We start from the raw sequence: 13,237 nt of genomic DNA on the forward strand, positions 1-13,237 counted from the left end.
TGCTCTAAATCTACATGATGTTCCTCATCGTCAATAGGCAAGGTAATGCAATAAAACTATTTCCCATAAGTTTCTTTGTCAATTTATATATAATAATATTCGATTACTGCTTTGTCTCTGCAGACGGCAACGTTAACTTTTTCAACTGCTATCAGTTACCAATGCCTGTTCTAAATAGTTTATCAATCTAAACTTTGTAGTTTCTCGCTTGAGTATTGTCTATTAAAAGTTGTTCCTTTTAGTCGAAAACCGAAAGCATAGCCAAATATTCAAGCAAAACTATTGCGAAACACTGATTAATGACAAATTGTGCGGCATGCAAACTGCAACAAATTTTTTGTTCTTTTTTGTTATTTTTTTTTGCTTTTTCATTCTTTTAGACCCAATTCCACTGGCCATCATCCAAGTCATTTAAAGTGCTTGCAGAGCCCACAGAAAAAAAAATCGAAAGAAAAGGTTGTTAGTAACTCAGCTCAACCACCTTCTGTGTGGTTGTCTCTCGTTCTCTCTCTCTCTCTTTCTCTCTCTGTCTCTCTCTATCGCAGTACCTCTGTCTGCTGCCTCTGTGACCCCCCTTGAATAGCGCCTCCTCCTCTTACCCGCTCTGATCTTCCCTCTGCCCCTCTTTACAGTCTGCTCTCTCCGCCTTCTCCTAGCTATCCCCTTTCTCACTCTTCATGCTCCCCTTTTCCCCTTTCTCCTTGTCTGTTGTTGACGCTTCTTCCGTTCGCTGGTTTAGTTTTTCTTGTAGCTTACTTTGCGTTCCGCTGCTGCTGTTGCTGTTGTTGTTGTTGTTGTTGTTGCTGCACATTTTATTAACATTTTCATTTAGTTGCATGTGCTCTCTCTCTCTCTCGCTCGCTCTCTTTTGCTTTATTTTGCTTTTCATTGCAATTTGTGTTTCTATGCATTTTTGTGTGTGTTTTACATTCGTTTTTCGTGTCGCACCGCCAAAGCCACCCACTCTGCCCAGCTGCAGCAGCAACATGCCACACCCCCGGCCACCTTCCCTGCCATTCATGTTGCAACATTGTTGCCACTGTTGCGCTCTTTTGCAGTTTGTTGAAGTTTTCATAATCATTGTCGTCGTCGTCGCCGTCGTCGTCGTCGCAGCCTTTGCTTTTGTTTTTGTTTCTATCTGCATTTTTTGTAAGCTTTCGGCTGGGTCTGTGAGATTTTGCAGCTTGAAAACAATGCCGGGAAAGCGGCTTATTTTCTATGATTTAAATAATGACGAAGACAACAGTCAGCAGCCACCTTCATCATCATCATCATCATTATGATATCTGATACAATGGAAGCGAGACATCATTGATATAAGATATAAGTCGAAATTGTTGTAGTTCTTGTTGTTGTTGCTACTCTTGTTTTTTTCTTGTTCATAGTATAAACATTTATCTTTTGTACTACGTCACTTAATGCATACGCTCCATTTGTTTCCCTCTCTTTCTCTCTCTCTCTCTCTTGCTCTATATATATTTGTATTTGGCTAATGTCTGTTAAATTCACTCTTTTTGTTTGTTTCTTTATAGAAAAATGTTCATTGGCGGCCTCAGCTGGCAGACCAGTCCAGGTAAGTCTTGGCCCACATCCCAAACGAATCTAAGAAATTAGTTAGAATATGCGAACATTTTGCAAGCACTCAATTAGCATTATGTATATTACATTAGAGCTAACAGTTCTATGTTAATGAGCTGTCTGTAATGTACTCTTTTACAGCAATGGGTATACATATCTATATATATCTATAACTATATCTATATTTTCTTTATCTATATCTATATCCAAAGCATAAATATATGGCATATATAATATATAAGGCATATATATACTTTTAAGAAGTCTGGCTCAAATCGAAGAATTATACAAAATCAGCTTTACATCTATAGAGAATATATCAGTATAAAATTTGCTTCAATTCAATTAGTCAATATAGATAGATACACATATGTATATATAACGTATATATTCATGTATACATGCATAGATATTCATAGGGCAATTTAAATGAGGCAACGAATTGATTCATTATTCAGTTGAGTTGTTTATTTGACGATCGAATACAATGAACGACAACGGGTTTTTGCTTAAATTGAAATTGTAATTGATGAAATGCTTGAGATTTTCGCTATGTCGGCGACGTAATTTGACGTCAATTGGCGGCAGACACAGAGAATGTGCCAGCTGCACGGTGCAAAGGGGCACATAACGTTAGGAAGGGGGTAGAGAGGGAGTCAGGTGGTGGTGGTACACCCATTATGTGCTGCATAGTTTTCATTAGGCTAATCAAACGGCGGCTGCACTCTGTGCCACATATATTAACCAAATTTGATGCCCAAACTCGAAAGGTTGGCAAAAAAAAAGGCAAAAGGGGAGTGGCAGGAGGCGGCGGCGGAGTAGACAACTGCAAGATGCCTTTTGGTGGCCAACTTGGAGTGTTGCAGTCTGTGCTGCCGCCAACACAACCGCCGCCGCATTGCACACACACACACACACACACGCAGACACACATACAACCACACTCGAGTGTAGCTGCATTGGCCTTTTTATACCCTGAACCCATTGAAAATGGGAAATCAGGGTATAATGGTTTTGTTAAAAGTATGTAACAGGCAGAAGGAGGCGTGGCAGACCCCACAAAGTATATATATTCTTGATCAGGGCGACGAGCTGAGTTGATTTGGCCCTGTCCGTCTGTCTGTCCGTCCGTCCGTCCGTCCGTCCGTCCGTCCGTCCGTCCGTCCGTCCGTATGTATGAACGCGTCGATTTCTGAAGATATAAGAGCTAGAGACTTCAAATTTTTTTTTAAATGTCCGTAATTACAGCGCGCATATCAAGTTTATCATTAAAAATCGATAACTCATCCCGATCTTTTTTTATCGATAAAAAACCTTATCGAAAACCAGTTATAAAATTATATCTTCTACACCCTTATTGCTAGAGTCTCCAAATTTTTAATGTATGCTTATATGCAATTTATACAATTTCGGTTTTTGTTAAAATTTACCCCTCACCCTTAAATTCACCCCCTCACCCTCACTTTTGTAAAAAGCGTATTTCAAATACTAGAGACTTGGGCTTTGGAATATACACACATATTCACCATATGATTACGCTCTAAAAGTTTCATTAAGATCGTATGTCTAAAAAAGAAATTATTTAACAAATAAATTCTCATAATATTGCCCACACTGCAGCGCAGCCCAAGCGCAGTCGCTGCTTACTGCGCAGTTAGCAGAGCGCAGGCTTATGCGTGCGTGTGGATGCATGTGTATGTATGTGTGCATAAAAGAAGTGCAGAATGATTAGAATATCAGCTTGGAGGGCTCAGGGTATCTCCTAGTCGAGCAGTCTCGACTGGAGCTTTCTTACTTGTTTTTTGTGTTGTTGTCGCCCCGTTTGTGTTTTTGTTTAGGAAAATTGTTGGCTCCGCCCATCATCAGAATGGCACTCGGCATTACGCTAACATATTATAACCTATAGCGCATACACACACACACGCACACACAAAGACACATGTGTATGTGCCGCAATAGTTGAAGAGTCAATGCGGTCTTTGGTTTGTCTCTTTATTTTGGCCGCCTGCTGTTTTTGCTGTTGTTGCTCTCATTTTCCTTGCTTTTATTTTTCACGTTTTTTGTACCTGTGCCAAAAAAATTTTCAAATTTTCAAATGGCTTCTTCAATAGTGGCCCCAACTTGAAATTTTTTTCTGCTACAAGTGTGTTTGTGTGTGTGTGTGTGCTAGAGAGTGTGTTTGTGTGTGTTTTCCCTCTGCTGTCTTTTGTTATCTCTGCCCATTTGGTGTATATATATGTTTTCAATCTTTCCTTTTTTTTATATACATAATTTTTATTGTATTTCTTGTTGTTTTTGTAGCTTTTGGCTTTTGGCATTCGCTGGTTGGCTGGCTTGTTAAATTAGCCAAAGTCTGAAAAATCGTGTGTTAAATTAAAAAGGTCTATATTAATCTTAAGTCTGCAGCTGCAGTTGCAGCTCTGCCACGTAGTGTTGTACAACGTCGTCTGAGTTGCGGTTGGCTCTGAAACGGTTATCAAAAGTGAGCAAGCGGTTGATGTGAAACCGGTTTCATGGATTGAATAATATATGTTTCAGATCTTTGAATAAGATGTTATAAATCAGCTATAAATCGATTATAAATTGGCTATAGATCGGCTATACTCGAGAATTAAAATATGATCAAGCTGGAGTTTGCAGTTTGTGAAAGTTTTGGATGGCGTGATTGGGACCTAGGATGAAGGAGGGTAGGAGACATGAAAAGAGACCGGGATAGAGAGACAGAGATTAGAGGCAAAAGAGGGAGTAATGGAGAAATGAGAAGTTAGAGGTAAGAATGAGGGAAAGAGAATGAGAAAGATAGATAGAGGAAGAGAGAGAAAGCGAGTCAGACAGAGAGGCTGAGAGTCAGAGAGAGATAGAGAGTGAGAGATTGATAGTGAGTTAGAGAGAGAGAGAGATAGAGAGAGAGAGAGAGGGGCAGATGCAGAGATAGAGAGAGAAAATAGTTTCGGGTATTTAACGTATCATATAGGAAATATGACTATCAAACCGTTATGAACCGGTTATGAAAAGGAAATGCAGTCTTCATAAATAATATATTTCGAAAGCCTTCAACAAAAGTCACTCAAAAATGATTTAGTAACCAACAAGTATATTTCCATGGTCTTCTCACAAGACAGTTGGTAACCGATTCATTTCAAAATCGAGCGGCTGAACCGGTTAAGCGACGATTATGCCTTTGAGCACTTGAAACTTCGCACTTCGCACTTCGCACTTTGCACACTGCAGCAACGGCAACTGTCAGCGACTGCGATCGTATGCCATTTGGCGCACAATGCATAACTTTGGGCATGCCTATCTTAGCCTTCGACTAGAGCCTCTTTTAGCCGGGCTGCGTCTATGGGCCAGCCGGAACAAGCAGCTGAGGGCACGCAGCTCAAGTGGGCAGCCACTCGCGATGCAGCTTATGCTTTTGGATTCTGTTCAGCAGCTATTGCCACTCGAGCACACAGACACAGCGCTAAGGAAGAGAGTAAGGGACAGAGAGAGAGAGAAGGCCTCTCCCACACAGCAGACACTCGAGAAATGTGCTGACAAAGACCTAATCTAGGGCGTCTATAAACATGAGCGCCTGCGTCCAACTGCAATAGTAGTAGACAGGTCGGCGGAACGTGTTGATAGCTAGTGATGATGTCCGCATTGCAGTCAACGCTTGGCCACTCCAAGCGTTATGCTCCCCCAGATTTTTAATGATTGGCACGATTGTCTTAGCTACTTAATGATGTGCACAAGTGGGACAGCAGCTCTCTCTCTCTCTCGCTCTCTCTCTTTCATATATGATAGCTGGTAGTAGGTGCCGTTGCTTTGTGTCATTTTTCGTGTCAACTAGCAGAGTGCACACACACACACACACACACACACACGCACACTCGCATACTTATACATAACTTAATGAACTTTTACGACCTGCCCCGCCTCCGATTTGCTGCCGCCCTGCGGCGTAATTTAATTTTAATTTCGCAAGCAGTTCACTGGAAGTAATTGTATGCATTGAAAATGTATTTGCTGCTATCGCATGGAAAACACTCGACAGACTGAGTGGGAGAGAGAGAGAGGGAGAGAGACGAAGAGAGTCTCTTACTCAGTCAATTGAAACGCATAATGCGCGCGGAAGTCAAAGCATCAAGGAGACGCTTCTGATGCTCTCTATTAAGGATGTTTTTGCTTTCGCTGATTTTGTATTCATACAGAAATTTGAGTCTATATATATTGCTGATAGGGCATTAAAGGATTAGTGTTTTAAGCTTCAATTATTCATTCTGCGCTGTCTAAGTTTTAATCTTCCAAGACGGCAGATTTCTTGCTTCATTTGCTCCTGGCAATTGAGCAATTGCAATAAATGGAAGTCGTTTATTAGATTTAGTTTTAGTTCACAATTTCTAGCTGTCTAGATCTGTATATCCTATACTCTTTCATTCTCACTCCATCTCCATCTCGCTTTCTGCTCTATCGTTCTTTATTTCTCACATTTGCCATCATATCTCTCATTATTCTTCTGTCCTTCTTTTTCTATCTCTTTCACTCGTCATCTCTATCTCTTCGTTTCTCCCACTCTCAATATCTCCCTGTCTGCCTCCATCTATCCTTTTCACTCACCATCTCATTCTCTCTCTCTCTCTCTCTCTATCTCACACACTCCACCGATGTCCCCTTGTCTGTCACTTTCCTCTACCTATATTCCGTTGTATTTAATACTCTCTATCTATCCTATTCTCTATCTCTCTCATTATCTATCTCAGTTGCACTCTACATCTCTTTCTCTCTCACTCTATATATTCTCTATATCACTTTAACGCAATATGTCTCGTACTGCCTATCTTTCTCACACTCTATATTTCCATATTCTCACTATCTCTCTCTCATTCTCTGTTTCTACTCGCTTCCTCTCCATGAATACATTACGGCAACTTTAATTGCATCTTAGCTTCTCTATATAACAGTCCAATATCTTTTATCAACATTATTTATCACAGATTGAAACGTGAGCCTTTCTCTATTGTTCTTTGAGCGAATCTTTTCGAATCCCATCAAATGCAGACTTAATGAAGTAAAAACTTTCGCAGCTGAATCAAATGTCTCGTGTGTCATGCTGACATCGGTGCAAGAGTGTGTTCAAACTTTCAGCACATACTGTAGACAAATAATGTTGTGCTCTGATCACCTCTTGTTTCCGAGCAGGAGGCGGATGGGGAGATGGAGGAGTTTACTGTTGTGCCGCCGATTTGTGTCAAATTGAAACGAAAATTTGTGAAATACAATACGCTAAAGCGAGGCGCAAAAGGCAAATGGCAGAAGCCAGAAGGCAGAAGGCGAAAGGCTTCCCGCCTTTTGCTATTTTGGCTGTGCGTTCAACTGAAATACTATTTATATATGCGCTCAGATACTCAGATACGTTCAGATACATTTGCATCTGCAGCGCAGCAAGCAGACGCCCATTACTCATGCAACACGGGCAACAACAGCAGCAGCAGCAACAACAGCAACAACAAAGTGGCAAAGAACCAGCAGCAGCAGCAATAGCAAATGGAAAATCTATTCACATATCGCTCACATTTCGATGCCGCTTAGCGATAAAGTCGCGCAACTAGACGCAGATACAAATACGGCTACATTTGCAGTTACAGCTGCACGGCTACAGATACTTTGAGCAAATAAATATGCATTCTCTCGATTTACCCGAATCGCGTTGCCAGTTTGTTTTCTTTGTTTTGTTTTCTCCTTCTCCCTTTTTTTTGGGCACTTTTTTTTTTTTATCATGCAAATGAAAATGGAGACAGTTTGTCAAGCGGCGGCGGCGTTTGTTTGCTCAAGGTATTTCCGATTGGGTTTCATTTTTTATTTTTTTTCTAAACGATCGAGAGTTTGAAATTGTAATTGAAAGTTGACTTTTAGATTCCTCAAAGGTTGTTCGTTTTAGTATTCGAACTCTTGGATGTACTCATAGACAGTTAATATTGAAATATAGTACTATGGCTATGAATAGTTAGCGGGTAGAGTCTTGGAAGAAAACTAATATAATAATCTGCGATTGACTTAATGTTCTCTTGGATAAGACTCCAGAAAGTATTCGAGCTCTGAGATGTACTCATAGGAAATCAATTCTGAAATAAACATTAGTGAAATGGTTATGAATAGTTAGCGGGTAAAGTCTTGGAATACAGCTTTAAAACTAATTGCTGCATAATTGATTTACGGTTCTCTTAGATACGACTCCCAAAAAAAAAAAAAAAAAAAAAATTAATAATAATAATGAAAGATATTTTAAAAAATTGAGCATATGAATCGGTTATAAGCCGACTGAGCCTACGGAAATACAAATTGAATCTGTAGGGCCTTGATTATTATTAAAATACTCCAATAACTGATTCGCAGAGCTGTAATAGAATAGAAGCGGTTAAGATAATTAGAGAACATTACCTGAATATATAGCAAAGAATTAAGCCACTCAAATGTTTTACACCGTTAACCGTTTTTCCAAACGGTTATAAATTGTTCAGTGTAGCGAATGCAACACTCAGTGAGCAGACACTCAATTTGAATTTGTATTAGAAATATTTGGCAAGTTAACTTTTCGCTTTTATAGAGTTTCTATTGGGGGCAACGGAAACGGGCAATCGAGCAGTCGGAATTCAATCAGGAAGCGAAACGTTGATGAAAATATTTGCGTGACTATCAGCAGAAGGAAAAAATATGAGCGAGAGAAAGATAAATCTATGCGTCTAAAAATTGTTGAAATATCCTGGGCGTTATGCGACTAAGCACTTCAGGAAGCAGACAGGTGACAAAAAAAATTAGGGAGAGTCCGACTCGAGCTGCAAAGACAGAAGGCTGAATGCTAGCGTTGGTTGAGTGGTTGGGTGGTGGGGTGTTTGGGTGGTTGTCGCAGTCGATTTCCTGATTAATTTATGCAGTCGAGGGCAATGCTGGCAGCCAGTTAACAACAATTTGCCGCAAGCTCCGTTAAAATTGAAAAAAAAAAAAAAATGAAGAAATTGTCAATAAAATAAGTGAGCGACTGTCCTGTCAGTCAGTCAGTCAGCGAGTCAGTCAGACAATCAGTCAATCAAATAGTCGGTGAGTCAGCTCCACAATGTCTCGTTGTGTCCATCAGTCAAAAGTTCAGTTAGCTCCTGCTGGCCCAAGTCTCACATCTCACATCTCACATCATTTTTCTCTTTTGCAGCTTCCTGTTTGGCCCACTGCTCGACAGGAGTCGTCCACTTGGCTGCTGTCTGGTGCAGCTGCCAATCTTTGGTCGTGTTTTTGCAGCTCGCTTCATTTTCCTTTTGAATGTGATTATCCTGAGGCTGTGGGCAAACGCATCTTCGCTTTGATAGATGGTCGCCTCGCTGACTCGCTGCCCGAGTTGTCTGTCAGCCTGTCGGCGCTGCCCGTCTATCCTTTGGCTGTTCTGTCTCTTGCATTGCATTTAATGTCCTCCACTTGTCCAAGTGGCTACCAACAGGAGCAGCAATAGCAGGAGTCGGAGCAGGAGCAGCAGCAGCTGCTGGCTCCTTGTTCGCAGTTTTGTTGACTTTGGCACGAGTTTGGTTAAAAAGTTCACACATGCCGCAAGGCCCCGCCTCCAACAGACACACATATGCATATATGGCTTTTCTATATGTATATGTGTGTGTGCGTATGTGTGCGGGTGCATGCGTGTCCTGCTCATGTTGTTGCGCCTTTGGCGTTCGCCTCCTTCTTGTTTTTATAACCTTTGCTTAGACAGACACCAGCGAGGCTATACATGTAAGACAGATATTTCAGTGCAGGGCATATAGAGTTTCGACTGAAATTAGAGCTAGTTTTCGGGCGATCTTTTTGGGGTACATAAGGTTACGGGTTTCTATACAGAAATCGTTATATTTCTGATATCTTGGATGTACTACTATTTATTTGCATTCCTCTCCTAGTCTACCTGCATGATAAACGACATGCCATAGATTCTTATGGAACTCTTAGTATCATATAGATTATTTTTATCACTAGGGTCTATAGAAATATTAAGATATATATCTTACTTATGATAGGCTTGCCTGACGATTGTCCAAGACATATCGCAATAGCTCAGCACTCCATTCGAAAATAATTTATTTTTACAGGGTATTTAATTTGGTTGCAAAGCTAGTGAAATTTGAAGTTTACTCAATTTTCTCATTTTGAACAAACTTTATCGTTAGATGCTCTTAGCTTTCAGCATAGTATAGTAGCTATTGCCTAAACTATTGTAACTATATTTTTTCATGATTTTGGATCATCTCAAAAGATCTTATAATACTTAGAAGGCAATTGCCTGAACTGATATGAGTATATTTGTTTTTGATTAAGGATCATTTTAAAAATCCTCATATTATTTACAATTCGTCTCTTAGTCGTACATTTTTATTTTGAAGAAACTCTGATCAGATCTATATTCGGCTTGATTTAGTCATATTTAAGATTGAAGCTGCTTCAAAAAGGGATTCTCATCAAGTTATGCGATCCATTTGATTAAAGCAAGCGCTTTCAAAACTTTTAGCTATCTACAGGGTATCTACAAGTCGTTCAGCTAGCAACCAGACACTCTTTCTCAATTTTTGCTGTTGCTTTCGCCGAGTCTTCTTCATGCTGTGTTGGCTTTCAACTTTGGGGGCCGTTTGTCTCCGGGCGGTGTTTGAATATTTACATAAGTGACATAGCGACACTCACACACATACACACACGCACACATGCATTAAATGGTCTTGGGCAACAATTAATTAACTTGTACGAGTATCAAACGTCGTCGTCGTGGCGTTTGGCATTTTGAAAGTTGTGGTCCGAGGCCTTAAATGCAACTAACGTAAATTTTAAATTAATAAGCATTGCGCATACGGCCCAAGGCGCGTTGGACGCGTGTGTGCGTGTGTGTGTGTGTTGGGTGTGTGGGTGGGTGCACAGGACACGAGTCGTTGGTGGTGCGCAGCTCGATTGCAGCCGCATGTGGCGCTTGTCATATGCCATTATCCGTCGGGGCGGGGCGGGGCGGTGGGATGTGCAGTCGGGCCCAACTAATAGACAATTTTTTGGCAACCGAAAAATGGTATAAACGTGCCGCAGGACGACAGCGCACAACTATGGGGAGGCGAGTCGATGGGCGTGGCGGTCGTACTAGGCCGGCTTCTCGTGGATGTTGCCAAGGATACGGCCGTGTGCAGCGGAAGCATTTAAATTAAGGACGACACATTAAAATTATGCAATAACAACAGCTATTATTATGAGAGGGAGAGTAAGAGGAAGATGTAGAGGAAGTAAATTGTTGTCAGAGAGAGAGGGAGAGGGAGAGTGTGAGTGAGAGACGTGCAGCTGCACGCTGAGTAAATTGTAGTTAAACTTTAAGCAGCTACGAAGAGAGGAGGTTTTTGTCTTTTTAGTATTTTTTGTGTTTTTTGGTAGTCTGCAAAAGCGGTTTAATGAGCGCTGTGAATGTCAACACCCCAGCGGCTTCAATATATAACAAAAAAGCCAGTCGGTGTGCAGAGGGTGGTGCGGTGGGTGGTTGGGAAAGTCATAAGTCGCAAGCGCAGGCTAAAAACTAAAATAGGCAAAGCAGAAGAGCAAATATGAAGGCACAGGCAGAGGCAGAGGCAGAGGCAGTGGCAGAGGTAGAAGCAGAGGCAAGAGGAGCAGGAGCCACTCGCCGTTATAAAAGCCAACGGCAGTATGGCTATAGCTGCCTTGTCTGCCACACACACACACACACACTCACTCACCCACACACACACACACACATGTGCATAGCGCTGGGGATTTCGGGTGTAGCCAGTGGCACCCAACCGGGTTATCGACTTTATGTGTTTGTTGTTTTTTGGTACCCAGGCGCCGTTTCCTTGTCTTTTGGGCCCCTTTTCAATTGCAGACGTTGCTGCTGCTGCTGCTGCTGCTGCTGCAGTTGCTGCTGCTGCCTGTTATTGCCCGCCTTTGTTGCCTGTTGGCTGTTGCCTCCATTTGTAGGTGCATTGATTTGCTACAAGCTATTTTCTTACATTTTATTTTGTTGGCCAGATTGAGATTTCGAGAGTCAGTGCTAAGCAAGTCTAGTTTCGCCTGGTTAACAAGTTGAGATAGCTTCCGAAATTTGTGGAGCTCTCAATATTAATTAATTAACTTGAAATTGAGTTGAGTTGACTGAAGTTGTGGGAGGAAAGGTAATCACATGAGTTACTAATCAATAATCATGCTAGATTTTTGAAACAATTTTGCATATGATTTTTATCGGAAAGTTTAATACAATATTTCACAGAAAATGTAATAGGTTTTATTCAAGATTTTCGCTTGGTCAAGGTCTATTGGTATTGGATTTACGAACCGCTGTTAGATTTTGCTGTTAAGATCATTGGGTTATAGCAGTTAAAGAGCATTATTTTAACCTATCAATAGCTATTTAATTTTAACATAAAGCTTAGATCTCGCTAACTGTCTTCAACTTAATTAAATAACAGAGTAAGAGAGCGAGTTATGCGAAGTTCTAACCATGGGAACTTGACTAACTGATCTATACTGTTAAATGTTGCTGTTAAGTTGCAAATTATTCATGTATTTGTGAGCATGTATTTCCTGAGCTCATGGCTGCTGTTAAGATGGTTCGCTGTTAAGCTCGATTCATACAATTTAAACTGTTAGCCTGAGTTGAGTAACTTAGTGAAAAATGTTAAATTAAGAAATTTCAGCTGTTAAGCCGTTAAGCCATTCCGCCAAGCGCAGCTCATTAACAGAATCTGATTTAACAGAAACCAGCAAGGCTTAACAGAACGTTAAGCAGAGCTAAGCTCATATTAGCTGCAAGCTTAACAAGACCCTAGTTAATCTTTCGCTTAAGTTAATATTGACCTATAAAATGCATCTTTTCAACGACTTTTATATGTATAGCTCTTTCCATAACTTTTATTGATCTTCACTTTTATATCAGCCGGCATCCGTAGCATTTAGCGGCACGTTTTTCATTTGATGTGCCTGGCTCTTTATTTAATAGTACAACTAAATATGTCAGACGGCGCATTTAAGAGTTGACAAAAAAGAAAATAAGAAGAATTTATCACCCAACCTGGAGAGGTGTGCGATTCAGGTGCAGTTGCAGTTGCAGCAGTTCCGAGTTCTGTCTGCTTTTGTGGCTTTTGCCGTGTTGCACTTGAGGCAGTGCCTCCTGCATGCGACGCTACTTAGTTGCTGGCTTATCAGCGCCTTCTTCTGCTTCTTCTGCTTTGGCGAACCGAAGTTCGACAACAACTTAGCCTTCATTGCTTCCAGTTGGTTGCGCGAATCGTGGAGACGGCATTCGCCGCTGGGTTTTGTCACCAGGGAACATGGCCACCGGGAGAGGCAGGCAGGCAGGCAGGCAGACAGACAGATAGACAGAGAGAGAGAGAGAGAGAAAGAGAGACAGGCACAGAACTGTATGCCTCAGTCGCGCTTCCGTTAGCAGTGAGTCAAATATATTGCCAACTTCCTGCAGCACCGGCTAGTCAGGAACCCCGGCCACAGCCACCTTCTTGATAGGCTTTTTGTCGACGACAACTGCGACGACGACGACGACGGCGACCATAACAAAAAAATGCAGTTAGAACTACTTGAGGCTAGAAAGTTGAACTTAAATATACCGCGCATAACTGCGCTATAGAGAATGCTATAGGATATATAA

At 41.2% G+C, this 13,237-nt stretch overlaps 1 protein-coding gene across 5 annotated transcripts in view; it reads left to right on the plus strand.

Annotated features, from left to right (window-relative positions):
* Rbp6 (RNA-binding protein 6) overlaps positions 1-13,237 on the plus strand; it is a 205,749-nt gene that overhangs the window by 16,449 nt on the left and 176,063 nt on the right. For all 5 annotated transcript variants that reach the window (XM_089467844.1, XM_089467843.1, XM_089467845.1 and 2 more), the window contains exon 2: positions 1,533-1,573. In XM_089467844.1, coding sequence (XP_089323970.1) covers positions 1,533-1,573 — 41 coding nt within the window. The remainder of the gene's footprint in view (positions 1-1,532; positions 1,574-13,237) is intronic.

This window comes from Drosophila arizonae, chromosome 4 (genome assembly GCF_054131065.1).
Source record: "Drosophila arizonae isolate 15081-1271.41 chromosome 4, UAZ_ARI_1.0, whole genome shotgun sequence".
NCBI lineage: Eukaryota > Metazoa > Arthropoda > Insecta > Diptera > Drosophilidae > Drosophila > Drosophila arizonae.